General features: G+C 44.6%; 1 protein-coding gene across 9 annotated transcripts in view; it reads left to right on the top strand.

Moving 5' to 3' along the window:
• The window catches only part of Camk1d (calcium/calmodulin-dependent protein kinase ID), a 421,404-nt gene that overhangs the window by 351,305 nt on the left and 53,743 nt on the right, over positions 1–16,356 (top strand). For all 9 annotated transcript variants that reach the window (NM_001290374.1, NM_001290375.1, NM_177343.4 and 6 more), the window contains 2 exons: positions 1,429–1,567; positions 8,761–8,887. In NM_001290374.1, the coding sequence (NP_001277303.1) occupies positions 1,429–1,567; positions 8,761–8,887 (266 nt within the window). The remainder of the gene's footprint in view (positions 1–1,428; positions 1,568–8,760; positions 8,888–16,356) is intronic.

Below are 16,356 nucleotides of genomic sequence, written 5' to 3'. Positions count from 1 at the left end.
CTGTCATCTTTGTTGTCTCCACTTCCTTTCACTCTTTGGGTTGCTTTTTATTTCTCCTGGGTGTCTCTCCTTTCTAGAATGTCAGTTTTCTCTGCAAGGGAAACATTATCCAATTGCATTATTGCTTGGAACAACAACAGGTAATGGAATAAAACCGAAAAACGTGGGTCTTTTATAGCTGCAGTTGTTTTTATTTTCGTTATTAGCTTTTTACAGAGACAGCTTCCGTCGATCCATTATTGCACATTAATTGCCATGAGTTGCAGAAAGTGAATCATACCTTCGTGTCTGTGTGTGCAATGCTGACATCTATCTTATTGTATTAAAACTATAAAAAAGAAAAGAGTGGTTTTAAAAGCTGGTTTATGGTTTTAATATTTCTAAAAAATATATGTTTTCTGTGGTTTTGAGAATTCAGGAAAATTTTAATAGTACACCCCTTGAGTTTATTTCCACAAGGCTTTAATTATTTGGCTAGAGCAATATTCTTTTAGTGATATGTATATTCTCAAACTTTGAAGGTAATTTGTTGAATTGTTTCTGCTTTGGGCTGTGCAATGCAGTGCTCTCCTTTTCATTGTTTTACTTTGAGTCACGGTGGTTTCACCATGTAGTCCAGGCTAGCCCCAAACTTACCCCAGACTTCCAGTCTCTGCATCTCAAGTCTTGGGTTTGAGAGTATGTATGCATCACGACACCTGGCACAGTGCCCTTTCCTCACCGTCTTTCTTTCTATACATTTCCATTGGCTTTGAGAGTCTGATAACCTTAAAGGGTATGCACCTATTCCTTGTTGAAAAGGTTGACTAGATTCATCCACCTATTTAAATAGATAGAAAGGCCAAGGTCTGAACATCTAAAGGGCACTCCTGTACTTAGTGTTTTAATACTAAATTACTAAATTTACTAGCCCAAAATTAATCAAGAACCCACCCCACCCCTGCTAAGAGGCCAGTATTTGGCTCCCAAAGCTGTCTTGTCATGAAAGACACACACCCCTTTCATATACACACAGACAAAGATATCACAGTCCAATGTCATGTGCTGATATTGGATGACTGGATGATGCTTAGCCAGGGAGGCCATTTTGACTTTGTGTTGTCATGACACAATAGAAAATAGAAGTCAACTTCAGGAAAGATTTCTTAAGAATTGCTGTGCCACAAAGCTTGGGTTTTGTTTGTTGTTGTTGTTGTTTGTCTTCTTTTATTTCAGACATGTTTACTGCTGTGGCATGGGGACCTCTTCTAGGGATTGCTTCTAGAGAAGAGGTTGGGCAAGTTCTAAACTCAGAATCGGGTTCATGTTTTAAAATTACTTTTAAAAATAAAGTTTGTTCTTTTACCTCTTGAGAACTCTTAGCGATGATTTTACATGCATCATTTGGCAGCCCTCCAGTTTCTAACATCCTATTTATTTGTTTCACAGTGTGTCTGGTGGAGAACTCTTCGATCGGATAGTGGAGAAGGGGTTTTACACAGAGAAAGATGCCAGCACTCTCATCCGCCAGGTCCTGGATGCCGTATACTATCTCCACAGAATGGGCATTGTCCACAGGGACCTCAAGGTGAGGCCATTGCTCAACAACACCATCCAGCCATTTCACAACCCACAATGTGCCTGCTGGAGAAGGCTGGCTATGGCAAAAGGATATGTTTTGAGAAGAGAGAGGCGGAAAGAGCAGTTGTGCAGTTTTGGGGTATCAGTGCCTTGAGGCCCAGACATAGCTTAAAAGAGAATGAGGATCAATATTGTGGTTGGCCATAGTTTGCAAGCTTCTGTAACCATCAGGCAGCCCATTGGGGACACAGAGAGGTGGGTGTGTAGTAATTTAAGACCCTTCAAAGAACATTCTGTAGTGGGAAGAAAACTATGAAGATCCTTCACTCTAAGAGCTGATTGGTTTTGATTTTGTCAATTTGACCTAAGTTAGAGTCATCAGGGAAGAAGGAACCTTAATTAAGAGAAGGCCTCTAAAGGATTGGCCTGTAGGCAAGACTGGGGCCATTTGTGATCAATGATTAATGTATGAGAGTCAAATCCACTGTAGGCACTGCCACCTCTGGGTTGTATGGAAAAAAAAAAAAAGCAAGCTGAAGGAACCTTGGAGATCAAGCCAGTAAGAGGCACTCCTCTATGGCTTCTGAATCAACCCTGCCTTCACGTTTCTGCTTGGAGCTCCTTCCCTGACTTCCCTCAATGATAGATTGTGACCTGGAGGTTGTAAGATGATATAAACCCTTTCCTACCTAGGACACCCCTGATAGAGCTCTTCAGAGTCATGTCCCACCTCCAGTCCGTTTTAAACACACCAGCCAATGACAGAGGGGACAGTGTAGAGTAGAGAAAGAAGCTGTGCGGTACGGTAGGTTAAAGGAGCTTGTGGTTACGTCTGTCTTCTGGTGTCCTGAAGGCTCCTTTCTCTCCCCCCTCCTCCCCTCTCCTCCCCTCCCTCTCACTTCCCTCTTCCCTCTCCTCTCTTCTTCTCTTCCCTCCTCTCATCTTCCTGACTCACCTCCTCTTCCTCTTCTCTCACTGACTCTCTGCTTTCTTTACTTCCTTCCAGTTGGTTTTGCCCCATTGCTTTTATAAGTTAGAATTTCGCTATAACTGGGCAGTGGTGGCTCACACCTTTAATCCCAGCACTTGGGAGGCAGAGGCAGGCAGATTTCTGAGTTTGAGGCCAGCCTGGTCTACAGAGTGAGTTCTAGGACAGCCAGGGCTACACAGAGAAACCCTGTTTCCAAAAAAAAAAAAAAAAAAAGAATTTCGATATATAGCTTGAACAGGCTCCAGAACGCCAAATCTCAGGCCTCACGATCCTGGGTGAGGAGACTATAAGTGATCATATTTTCTTTGTGGGATGAGGGTATTGTGATCCTTCATCTATTAGCAGTGAAGTGTTTGGACCTTATAGTGGCCACCTTAGTGTCCCATTCCCTCCCCGTCCCCCAGGTCTCAGTAGCAATTATATACAAAGGCTGGAAAGACAGTGAGAACATCACTGTTGAGCCCAGGCTATGATGTGACTCCATGCTACAATCTCACAGGTCCAGCCTCCACAGCCTACTGCATGAATGAGGCAGACATATACGCCCTAACAAATATGCACCCACTCAAAATGTAAACACAAGGACGGCATCACAACTATGCTGCCCGTAGCTTCGGGAAGATAGAGTCAATTAGGCCTTCTGGAAGTACATCCATTGCAATAAAAAAGATGGACGAGGATGGTCTTGCCAACTGGGCTTATCCTTGTGGCAGAACACAGTGGCTGTGTTAGGGTTTTTGTATGATCTCTTTCTGAAGCTCCAAGGAGTTTCCTCCATGTGGTCTTACATTTCCAGCAGGTCCTAAGAACATGAAAGCCACCCAGTCTAAGCTACAGCAGCAGACAGCATGATAGTCTTCTGAGAACAGAAGCATGGTCTGCAATGCTACCCCAACCCATGAGCAAACATGCCTACTTCTCCTTCCAGACAGACGTTCTGATGTCTCCTGGACCCCTGGGAAACTGCTAGAGTCAACTGAGTATCCTGTTTTGTTAAAAGGGAGGGAGGGAGAAAGGAAGTCTACCACTCCTACGTCAGACTTGGATGGATTTCTCAGCTCTGCCCTATTGGTATTTAGAGATGGAGGACTCTGTGTGGGCATCAGTCCTGGGCTCTGTCAGATGTTTAGCAGCATCCCTGACTTCTACCTGATTTCCAGCACCCTTCCTGGAGTCATAGGCTTTGTTGAATGTTGTTCACTGAGCAGCAAAACTGCCCCCTGTTGAGAAAGCTGAACTCATTGAGTCCATGCAGCAGTAGCTTTCCCAGGAATGTGCTGAGATCTTTCTAAGGATTGTTGTAGAAATTATTATGAAGTAGCTTGGTAGTCTGCTTTGGGTATTAGCTCTCAGTTGTCATACAGAAATGCCATAATATGTAGTAAATCATTTTTCAGGGGAGACCAGGCCCTGCAGAGCCCCACCTCCCTCCACAAGCCCTGGTAGGAAGGATAGTGATGGGCGTGGTGAGATGCTCTTTATAGCACACAGCCTTCACACTGGTCCTGATGGCTTTTCATCCAGACCCTTAGGTGACCCCTTGGCCACCCTCAGCTCTGCCTCTTTACTCTCACTGGCCAGGAGCCTTGCTGCTGTTGCCAAATCTTGAGTCAACTCAAAGTATTGATTAAAACAGTGACTATTTAGTTGCTTTAACCCTCTTCTGCGATAATCGTTCAGAAAAGCATCTTGCTGACCTGAATGAACTTCCCGTGGAGAAAGGTGTGTGTGTAGGGGGGTCTATGTTTATTTGTGTGATGGTGTGTGTGTGTGTGTGTGTGTCTGAGTGATAGGGATATATGTTTGTGTGTGTGTGTATGTGTGTGTTGGAATGTATATTTATGTGTGCGATGGGATATGTGGGTGTGAGTGACAGGGGTATGTGTGTATGAGAGAGAGATAGAGAGAGATGAGGTTGTATGTTTGTGTGTGTGATGGGGTGTATTGTGATGGGGTGTATGTTTGTGTATGAGAGAGAAAAAGAGAGTGAGATGTTTGTGTGTAGGATGGGGTATATGTGTGTGTGTATGATGGGGTGGGTATATCCTATTGTGTGTGTGTATGACTGATAGAGGTGTGTGTTTGTGTGTGTGGTGGTGGTGTATTATGGGTGTATGTTTGTGTGTGTGATGGGGTATATGCTTGTGTGTATGTGTGTGTGAGTGATAGGGTGTGTGTGTGTGTGTGTGTGAGAGAGAGAGAGAGAGAGAGAGATAGGGGTGTTGTTTGTTTGTATGTGTGTGCCTGAGTTGAGCTTTGGTTAGTGGCATGAGTCAAGTGCCCATCTCTCCAGCTGCAGACATTCTAGGCAAGGAGGATTCAGAGCCATTGGTGGTAAAATGGAGTCCTCTCTCTGCATCTGGGACTGAGTCTTGCTGTTCACCAATAGATGCATCCTAAACCCCAAGGTTTTACAGTAAAAGGAGCCATTCCCCTGTCTTCCAAACAGTATTCCTGCTTCAACAACAGACTGGCTCATTTCATTTTACTTTCAAAAACCCTTTGGCATCATTTGATTTTCTTCAAATCTCATTCTTCATCCACAAAATTGTCACGATGACTACCGTCTTCAGTAACTCTTTGTGTAACTATTTTGGGTGATTGAAAATATTTTCCCCCTTTGGGTTCTGTTAAAGAAAAAAAATGTTTTGACATTTGTCGCAGCAAGAAAAAAGCCTTTGTTTGAGCCTGCTGCACAGAGGAGAGAGATGGAGCCCAGCTGTACTCTGAACACAAGGAAGAACAAGTGGGCACTTGTAGAGTGGAGGAGTAGTGGTGGGATAGGGAGAACATAGCACCTACAAGGTTACTAAGAAGGACCAGGAGATGACTCAGTGCAAAATGCAGGAAAAGCTGAGATGCTCGCCAGCACCCACATAAGGAAGCCAGGGATGACAATGCACACCTGGAATGCCAGCACCGGGGAAGCAGAGATGAGGGTCCCCGGACTCAGTATCCAGCCCCAGACTCAGTATCCAGCCCCAGACTCAGTATCCAGCCAACTGAGCCCAATTGGCAGCCTCCGCATTCATTGGAAAGATCCTGTCTTTAAAAAAAAAGTGACGCTGACCACTGATCTCTACATGTCCCAACACCTCCACACACAGACACAGATGTAAAGTAAAATGATTTTTCAAAGGAAAGTCATTAAGAGATGTTAGGAGTCTTGCTAAAACAGCCTAACTGGCTGAGGCTGGGGTCAGTACTGGATGTAGCTCAGCAATGGAACCCTTACCCAGCACATACAAGGCCTGCATTTGAGCCACAGTGCCAATAAACAAACAAACAACAAACAGACAAACAAATGCAAAATACTGATGGAAAAATAAGTAAGATAACCTAACAAATCTCTTGCAAATGGCAGGTCAGACGTATACATGGACAGAGATTGTCTCTGAACGGAATTGATTGGTTGCAACTTTCCTGAATCCTCTCTGTGACCTGGTCTCTGACTCTGTCCTTTCTCTGTGAACTCTACTTACTCACTCTAGCTTGAGCAAAACTCATTCTGAATCCACTTAGCATGGAATATCTCCCGATATCTGCCCAAGTTTCTTAGCTTGCTTTTCACGCTGTCTCCTGTCTTAAACAGAAGTCCGGCCGAGTTGATCTGGCTGGCTCCTTGCTTACTTATTCACAGGACTATTCTGTCCACTGCCCTCTGACCTTCCCTTTGCTGTAAATCTCTTGTTAACCTTCCTAGCATAGGCGTTAAACAAGAGTCTTCTACCTATAAACCCCCCATGGTGGTACTAATGAGTACTCATTGTCTTTCAAAGTATCTGAATAGGCTGGAGAGGTAGCTCAGCAGCCCTGGCTGCTCTTCCAGAGGTCCTGAGTTCAATTCCCAGCAACCACATGGTGGCTCACAAGGATCTATAAGAGTATCTGATGTCCTTTTCTGCTCTGCAGAGCACTTATACATTAAATACATTTTTAAATATTTAAATATCTGAATAATTGTTAGTTTAACAGCATCTGAAGCACTGGGTAAAGAGCTTGATTATATTTCAGGGGTAAGGATTCCCCTTAGACAAGCTGGGCATGGAGGTACACCCCTGTAATTCCAGGAGGCTGAGGTACACCCCTGTAATTCCAGGAGGCAGAGGTACACCCCTGTAATTGCAGGAGGCTGAAGCAGGAGTGTGAAACCAGTTTGAACTCTCCCCTGAACAATGCAGATGGGTGCAGTGGTTCTCAACCTTCCTAATGCTGTGACCCCTTAGTCCCTCATGCTGTGGTGACCCACCACCACAAAATTACTTTTGTTGCTACTTCATAACTATAATGTTGCTACTGTTATAAATCATAATGCAAATATCTGATATGATGGATATCCGATAGGCAACCTCCATAAAAAGGTCATTTGACCCACAGGTTGAGAACCACTGCTCTAAAGTGGGTTCACTTGATCCAGGCTAAGACCGTGCTTGGCTGGCCTGGTGAGAGCAAGAGGGATTTGTGAGGCAAGGTCAAGGCTTTGTTCTCAAGAGGGCTCAGAGAAGCCTGGCCAAGGTTTGGTCAAGCACAGAGTCTTGGCCAGTTCTTACAAATTCTTTATAGCAAAGACTGCATACCAGAATCTTTCAGTGCACACACATATATATACACACAAACACACCCCATACCACACACCACCACACATATATACCCCCACCCCATTTCAGATCTACCAAATTATCTGTCTCCTCCATTTAATAACTCCACAGGTAGAAAGGTAACAATGATATCCAACAAGGTCAGAAAAACACTTTCTAAACATATCTAATCACTGTACCTATAAGAATTGCTAAAATTCAATGTTTAGCAACCCAAGATTTTCCCCAGGAGCCTGACAAAAAAAGACTACATCTTTATTCTTGGGCTGGGAGAGTAACCAGTCTGGCAACCGGGTGGGAAAACAAGCTTCCTTTCCATAGCCTTCCTTCTGCTTTCATTCCCTTAAGGTTCATTGTAGGCAAGAGCCACAAGTACTTATTCAGTCAGTACACCTTTAGAACTGTCCTGGTGGATAGATGTTAGCAGACAGTCCTGACACCAGCCCCCTGAGGGATAGCATCAACTGAGGTCACACAAAACGAATATGGATAAATAAAAATGCAGGTTCCTATTCTGTGTTGAGTTTCTCAGCCCTGTAGAACAGGGACTAGCCTGAGACAGGTGTATCATGGCATCTACAGGCCCTGCCCCAGTCTTTGCCAAGACTAATGACAACCCCCAGTTCTGAATAAACTCTGCAGACAATGTTTTATTGTCTGCCCCAAGGAAGTCCCTTCCGTATGTCACTGATATTATAAAACCACAGTGAAGACAAGCTGGGCACAAAGGTACACCCCTATAATCCCAGGAGGCTGAAGCAGGAGTGTGGAACCACTGTCTGAGCTCTCCCCTGAACTGTGCAGATGGGTAACAAGAAGAGACTGCAGCCTGTGCTTGGCACAAAAGCAACCAGGAGAGGGGTCTTTAGGGGCGCAGGACTAGGAGTCGCTGCTTCTTTTGCTCCCAGAATGCTCCTTCTTCCCCTGGAAGGGGTGTAAGCAGGTAGCTGATGATGTCAGCACTGTGCTGTGTGCAACCCGTCTTTCAGGACATGGTAGGATGTTACTGAGAGCCAGGAGAGAGGGCCTTGCATCACAGCAAACTAACCTGCAAGGGTCTCTGATTGACTGGGAATCCTGTCCCCCTAGCCAAGAACCAATGACAGTCTGAGAGCTGACACCTTCTTAGGTTCCCTCAAGACTGATCTTTTAAGGAGACAAAATACTAGTGAAGGAAAAGAATAACATTGAAGACTGACTTGTGCTAAATGCTCTACAGCCTCCATCCCCAGCCTGTGTCTTAAGTCCTGCCATTTTAATTGACATCTATTGATAAAGACATTGTCTATGTTTAAAGATCAAAGTTGTTCTTAATTGTGAGATTTGATGAAACTCCCATTAGTAAGACAGCTTTAAATGGACCTGTTATTCAATTGTTTGGGTTCTTTTGTTGTTGTTATTTGGTTTGTTTGTTTGTTGCTTGCATTCAATCCCAGGCATCAAGTCCAAGGCTTCTTGTGTGTTAAGCAAACCCTCTACCACTGGGCTGCATTCCCATGCCTCTTTTTATTTTTTATTCAGAGAGACATGCTTTCCCAAGTAGCTAGGATGAGAGACCTACAGCCCAGGCTTGCTTTACAGTCTGTAAGTTGCTTCTGTTTTGTTTTCTAGCCGGAGAATCTCTTATACTACAGTCAAGACGAGGAGTCCAAAATAATGATCAGTGACTTTGGCTTGTCGAAAATGGAGGGCAAAGGAGATGTGATGTCCACGGCCTGCGGGACCCCAGGCTATGTTGGTAAGGATAATGAGTATGTGAGCGTGTTTGTGTGTATCGATGAAGCTGGGTTGTCTCCATGTCAACTTCATCTTCCTTCTGAAGCATTGGAGCTTGGCACAATCACAGAGGCCTGCCTTTCTCTTGAAGGAAGGATACAAATATTGAGAGACCCCTCCACAGTACGTTATCAGTGAAGCAATTTCCCTAAAACCTTTTAGCAGTTGGGTGGAAATCCTGTTTGAATTGGTTGTGGGCCCAACTGGAGTCTAAGAGCAAAATGGGATGGATTCCCAGGTTCTAATAACAGAATTAGGTTATGTGTCTATTTTTGGATGGTTTACAGTAAAGCACCAAGCATTGATAAGGTGTGGGACTCAATAAAACATGATAAATGTTGAGATTGCTGCAGCCAGAGAGGAAACACTGGTACAAGGAGTACAGAAGAATCCATGAGTAAGTCGCCCCCTCACGTCAGCTGACCTGGGTCTGTGTGGACAGAGTCAGGGGTTGTGACAGCTTTTCCTAAAATCACAAGTGTACCTTCTTTCTGTCACCCATGTAAAATGCAGCGATGGCTGCTGACAGTGTGAACAGTTTGGTGCTGAGATTCATCTTCTGGTTTCTGGAGACAGCCCACCAGAACTGTGTTAGCATTCTGTTGCAATAACAAATACCGGAGAGAAATCAGCTTATGAATAAGAAAGGTTAATTTTGCTTGGTGGATTTTTTTTTCCTTTTGGAGGTTTCAGACTGTGATTTATTGGCCCTGTAGCTTTTAGGCTTGCAACAAAAAATCACATCATGGCCACAGCACTTGGTAAAACCATTCACCCTGTGGCTGGGACCGGAAGCAGAAAAGAAGAGTAAAGGATGGGGTATTAGCACCTTCAAAGGTCTAGTCGCACTGACCAGGAAAACTCACAACAGGCCCTACCTCAGTGGTCTGCCATCTCCCAAAAGTACTACATGCTGAGAACCAAGCCTTCAGGGAGCACTTTCCCAGACAACTGTTCACCTCAGTGGATTCAGTCACTTATCAAATATGTACTCAGTACCTACTGTGTCCCCAGCACAGGAAGGAAGAAAAGGAAGGAGGGAAGAGGGAAGGGAGGGGGGAGAGGGAACACTGTGTAAGCCTCCCTAAGGAAGGATGAATTAGTATTAACAGCCTCCACTATTCCCATGAGTCTTTAGGTACAACTAGGAAACCTTCCCAACAGGCCTGGGAGATCCAGTCTGAGACTAAATGGGTCTAGAGACTGCAGAGCACTGTGGGAGTTCTGTGTCCTTGGAGGCACTCCATGGTGTCTCAGGTCTTTGCATAATTACATTGTCATACATTGGTATGTCATACATTGGTATGCCACCACTGTTTCATTTCCCAAGTTTCTCAGAGGAGGGAAGCCGAGAGCCGCCAGACAGGAACTACGAGTGAAATGAAGAAGGGAAAGAGCTGAGAGGTTTAGTAGGATGGGATCCTGACTGAGAGGGTGTGGCAGAGAGAACCGCTAGGGGCTGCCCCGGGTGGGACCCATGGCCCTGGGGTGTGAGTCATTAAATGTCCGAGTCGTTAAGATGACCATAGAGACTCAAGAGAGGGACAGATGGGCCCGCCAGCTGTCTTATGATAATATGGTGAGGCATAGATGGGTGGGACTGTGGAATGTGGAGAAGGTAGAGAGGCAGTTGAGTGAGTGACAAGTGCATGCGCAGCTGGTGCGAAGATGTGTGGGTGTGCGGTGTACGGATGCAGTTTCTCCCTTGTGCTGTCTGTGCAGGCAGCAGGGGGTGAACGAGAAGGTGCACCCTTGGCATCTTTGAAAAACAAGGGACTCAGCAAACAAAGAGTCTGTTGCACCCACCATGAGTCACGGGTATCAAAAGTGAGGGGTGCTAGCTTGTGTTGTGAGATTCAGTCTCTTGGTCAGGACGCCCCAGGTGGTGAGCCATATTCTCCAGGCTCCATCACTCTGGACCATTTTTTGCTTTCGGGCTTCGAGCTGAGGTTTTCCTGCTCTAACAGAATATTCTTACCTATGCACCTCGCTGATCTCATTTTAATTCTGAGACAGGAAAGCTCTAAAGCTTTCTAGATTGACTCTTGGCTCCCCTATGTGGATGGCAGTGTCCCCATTGCTAGGTGGCCGCCATCTGCAGGCTTTGTTTTGGTTTCTTGCTTTGGTCAGAACGGATGGACTTAGGGACAGTGTTGAAAGCGACTCCTTAAAGGGCAGGTAAGCAAGTACTTGTGAGATTTGGTTGCCAAACCCTGAGTTCTCTTAGAGCAATAGTAACGCAGCTACTGGTTTTGCTCACATCTACCGAGCACCCAGAGTGAAAGAGGGCACCTGTCTCTGGGGTCTTTGAGCAGTCATCAGCCAACGTGGGTCTTTTTCTACCCCCAAGTCTTTGTGCCAATTTCCTTTGCATCCATCAAAGCCCAGATGAACCCTCACCTCTTCTGGTTACCATCCTGCCTCTTCTCCTTCAACATCGGAATCCTTCTCCCCCTGTTTTCAGTGCATGGTTCCTCATCAGATTGAACCGGGGCCCATGTCTGCTTCGTCTCTTCACCACACTGTGGCTTTGGCACCTACAAGGGCTGTATCTTACTCATCTTTATACAGACACATGCCGAATTGCACACAAAGCACAAGGCTCGTGACACTTTTAAGACGTCTTCTCTTTTCACTCATTCCTTCAGCACACATTTATTGAATTCTCTCCTAAGAGTTGTTTGGTGTTCAGACATCTGACGACCTGACAGAAGGTGGAGCTCAGGCAAAGACAAGGAGAGTTACCAGTGCTGCATAAGCATGGACTCCTTGAGGCTGCTGCCTGCAGCATCTATGAGAAGGACCCAGACTCCTTTAGCTTGGAGAACAAGCTGCTACAAGTGAGTTCTTTTTGGTAATAATAATGAGGAAAAATAATCGATTCATCTGGTAGCAATGCTGCTCAGAGGTACAAGGTGTCTGTCAATATAAACCTAAATGTGGAATCCATTTAATTAAGTCTAGGGTTCTGTTCTCCTTGATGCCACCAAGAGGCAAAGTCACAACTAAGAAGTTTAGTCAGAGTGTCTGATCTATGGAATTAATTAAAATGTCCAAATGGGTCCCCTAAAGTCACAGAGTATGTGACAGGAAGCATTTTCTCAATCATGTAACTGATAATGAAGAGAGGTGACAACAGAGGTATTTAGTACAGGAGAGCCTGGGACTCTGTGTGTTTGTGTGTGTATGTGCTATATGTGTGCTGTGCTGTGTGTGTGCGCATATATGTGTGTGCTGTGTGGGAGAGGGTAGTGTATATGTATGTGTGCTGTGTATGTTTGCTGTTGTGTGTAGTGTGTGTGTTATATGTGCTATGTGTCTGTGTGTGGTGTGCATATATATGTATGCTGTGGGGGGAGGGTGGTGTGTGTGTGGTGGTGTGTATATGTGCTATATGTGTGCTGTGCTGTGTGTGTGTGCATATATGTGTGTGCTGTGTGGGGGAAGGTAGTGTATATGTATGTGTGCTGTGTATGTGTGCTGTTTTTGTGTGTGGCATGGTATGCGTGTATGTGTGTATGTATTATGTGTGTGCTGTGCTGTGTGGGTGGGTGCATATATGTGTATGCTGTGTGTGGAAGGGTGGTATATATGTGTGTGTGCTGTGTGAGTGTGGTATGTGTGATGTTGGTGTGTGTGTATATACATATATATATATATATATATATATATATATATATATATATACATACATACATATATATATGTGTGTGTGTGTATACATACATACATACATATATACATACACACACACACACATATATATGTAGGTATGTGTGTTGTGGGTATATATGTGGTATGTATGTGAATTTGGTGTGTGTATGTGTAGTGCATGTGCAGTGTAGAGTATGTGTGTGTGTGTGTTATGTGTGTGGTGCATGGTAGGTGTGTATGTGTGAGTGTATGTGCATTTGAGTGTGTGTGGTGTGTGCGTATGTGTGTGGGGGGTGTATAGATATGTGGTAAGTGTATGGATGTGTGTATTGTGAGGTGTGTAGATGTGTGTGTGAGTATACGTGTTTATATGTGTAGGTATGTGGTGTGTATAGTATGTGGGGTGTGCATGTGTGTGTATGTGTGTGTGGTGTAAGGGGTGTGTGTATGTGTGTAGTGTGGTATGTGGTATGCTTGTGTGTGTGCATATGTGTATGTGGAGTGTGTTCATTTCATTTTTCTGTATACTAACATGGTTGCTCAGATTCAAGGACCAAAATCACATCTTCTGGTTTGAGAAATAACAAATAATAATAAACTTTGAGGGAATAAAACAAGTTGACTATGTCTCTCAAGAATAGGGTATCATGTTGCTCTCTTCCTACCAGGGTGCTGCTGTAGAGAGAGGAAGGTGGCTGGTGGGTGGGGACTCTACCTGAGCCACCATGGTTCTAAAGTGAGAGCTTTCATTACTAGCACATGTTGAGCAATGACTCTGCAGTATTTTATTCCCAGAACACCATTGCTATTCCCAGATTGCTCTTGACTTGGAACTGGGAGCGTCATTTTATTTATGATCAGAACTACATGAGCAAAATTTTAACCCATGGCTGATTGACAGTTCTCTGGTGTTCCCACACAGGGACCATCCCAGTGTCCTTTCAGAACTTATCTTAGCATTCCTAGCCCAGCGATGGCGGGCACCACTCGTCTGTTTCTGCATTAACTTGTCTAAAGCAGTTCAAGCACATTTGGCCCTGCTCTTCCTTCAGTGAAGCTGGAGGACAGTTGGTCAGCATTCTTAGACGTTTCCTTTTCCACCCTCTTAGAGGAATGCGCTGAATTCAGAGATCACTAAATTTTTAAAACTTGGGTTGAGATTTTAACTTGGAGGAGGGCTTGGAAACTCTAGGATATTAGTATTGGAACCCAGCATCCGTGAGACAACCTAGCCTGTAGCTGGTACCAACCATAGCAGGTCTGAATGCAAGTGTTTGTTTTTTGGTTTTGGTATATATGTGTTTGTGTGTGTGTGTGTGTGTGTGTGTGTGTGTGTGTGTGGTATGCATGTGTGTGTGCATATGTGTATGTGGAGTGTGTGTGTATGTGGCATGTGTTCATATTCATTTAGGTGTGTATATACACATGAGTGTCTGTGTGAGATCCAAGGCCACTGTCAGGTGTCTTTGTCACTCACCTTCTACCTTATCTTTTGAGATCTGGTCCCTCACTGAACCTAGAATCCATGGATTCAGCTCGACTGGTTGTCCAGCAAGCTATGGGGATCCATCTCTCTCTTCCTTCTCGTTATCTAACCTCTACTATAGAATAGTGTCTGGTTTTTAATGGGGCCCTAGTTTCTTACACTTGTACAACAAACGCATTTCCAACTGAGCCATCCCCTCAGCCCCTGAAAGCATGCTCTTACAGACCTCTACCATTGGCTGGGAATAAGGAGTCGCTCAGCCTTTCATTTATAGTAGGTTCTCATTTTATCACACGTAACCAAACATGCTAGACAATGTATCCTCTTTAACTTTTGTGGGGAGGGGCACAGTATTAAGGATAAAACCCAGGCCCTCTCCACTCTGGGCAAGTGTTCTACCACTGAGTTTAATAGACTTGGCATAGCAATCCCAGCTTAGGTCCAAAAGGTAATCACCAGCCAAGGTGACATATTCGTGGGGACTTTTCACGCCTAAAACCAAATTCAAAGGGATAACGGAACATTGTTATTCCAAGATATATGCGCTTCTGTAGATATACGATGGCCATATGCCAAGGAACTCCTACCATTATCTCTGTCCTCACCCAGACAGGAGGAAATTGTATTAATTTGATGGCATCTCTCCTTTTTGTTCTCCTCAGAGGACAGAATCTGCATTGATCTTTGCCCAGAGCTCCTCTCCTCCCTGTGGTAGATTCTCTCAGTCTCTCTCTCTCAGTGTTACGTTTTGGCAGCTGACTGGATGCATCCCCTCATTGTCCCTGTACTCTCCCAGGTCAGAGCTAAAATGAGATTTGATGTAGCTGATAACTTGTCATGCAGAGCTGACGGTAGGCAGATTGTCCAAATAAGATTTTTCCATTTCTTTCTTTCACACCATCCTGACAGTGATAACCCCAGCAAACATTCTCTGCTGCATGCTATAACTAGACTCCATTTGTTAGAAAAGACAGGGCCCCCAAATGGGGAGACTTCTAGGCAGCCTGTTTTTGTTCTTCATCCCTCTTCACGGGAGTGAGCGTAGATGTGGACAAAAAGCTCATTATTGAAATGTAGACAGATTGAATGCGGCCTTGCATGTATGGTTACACTAAATCATCTTTGTCAGTAGAATGTGCAAGGGGTCAAAGCCAGGGACCTGCACGTGCTAGGTCAGCACCCCTACTGCTAGGCTCTATGTCCGATCCTAACCAATTTTACCTCTTACCATGATTTTTTAAAAACATGAGGACCCAAAATCACTCTCCACATCTCACAAGGAAAAGCCAAGTGTAGCTTCTTGTCAGAAGAACAGATTACCTGAGAGTAAAGCACTTTGGTCAGTCCTAAACCAGGCAGGGTGGGAGGCCAAATGCACCACACCAGCATAGCAGTTATCTCTTACCACACTGACCTAAAGTTCCTTACTCGAACATTCCAATCTCCCAGCCCACTGAATTCCAAGTTGCTTCCACATTCAATACCCGAGCTACTTCCCAACTTTCCCACTCCCTTCCTATTCCTTAGCCTCATTCTTCTACACACTGGCTTCAGTAGAGTTGCCATAGTAATCCCAGCTTAGGTCTAAAAGGTAATTACCAGCCAAGGTGACACATTCATGGAGACTTTTCACACCTGAAACCAAATTCAAGGGGCTCTCGAAACACCAGAGTGGGCTGATGCTCTTTAGCAGTAGACAGTTTTAGTAAATTACAGCTTTAAACCATGGGTAAAAAACGGCAAAGGACTCTATGGCAACAAAAGGAGTTCAGAGTTGCCTCAAGAACTTGCATTCTCTGAGGTAGAAGATGATGGAAGGCAAGCCATGGCAGAGGATGAGCCTGTGTTTCAGATGATGTCATTTGGTCTCGTTTGAAATTTGGATTTGGATGGTGTGTGTGTGTGTGTGTGTGTGTGTGTGTGTGTGAGAGAGAGAGAGAGAGAGAGAGAGAGAGAGAGAGAGAGAGAGAGAGTTTCTTTAGAAAAGAGATCTTGTTATGGACACAAGACTCCCTTCAAATTCCACCATCTTCCCAGCTCAGTCTCCCAAGTGCCATCAATACAGACATGTCCTATAGCTCCAGGCGTAGCCATTTCCAGATTCTAATACATTGGAAGGTCTTCATGGGACAGTCCCTCATCAGGTATTGGTTTATTTGTTTTAAAATATCGCTGTTAAGAATTCTCCTGAAAACAGACCCAAGAGCAGCCATCATCCCTTCCTTGTTGTAGTGAAACTCTCCCTCAAGGCCAAATACTCTCTTAAAATGTATGTCTGACGTTCTAATCAC

The sequence above is a fragment of the Mus musculus genome, chromosome 2 (genome assembly GCF_000001635.26).
Source record: "Mus musculus strain C57BL/6J chromosome 2, GRCm38.p6 C57BL/6J".
NCBI lineage: Eukaryota > Metazoa > Chordata > Mammalia > Rodentia > Muridae > Mus > Mus musculus.
This window is presented reverse-complemented; position numbering and strand designations above follow the sequence as displayed.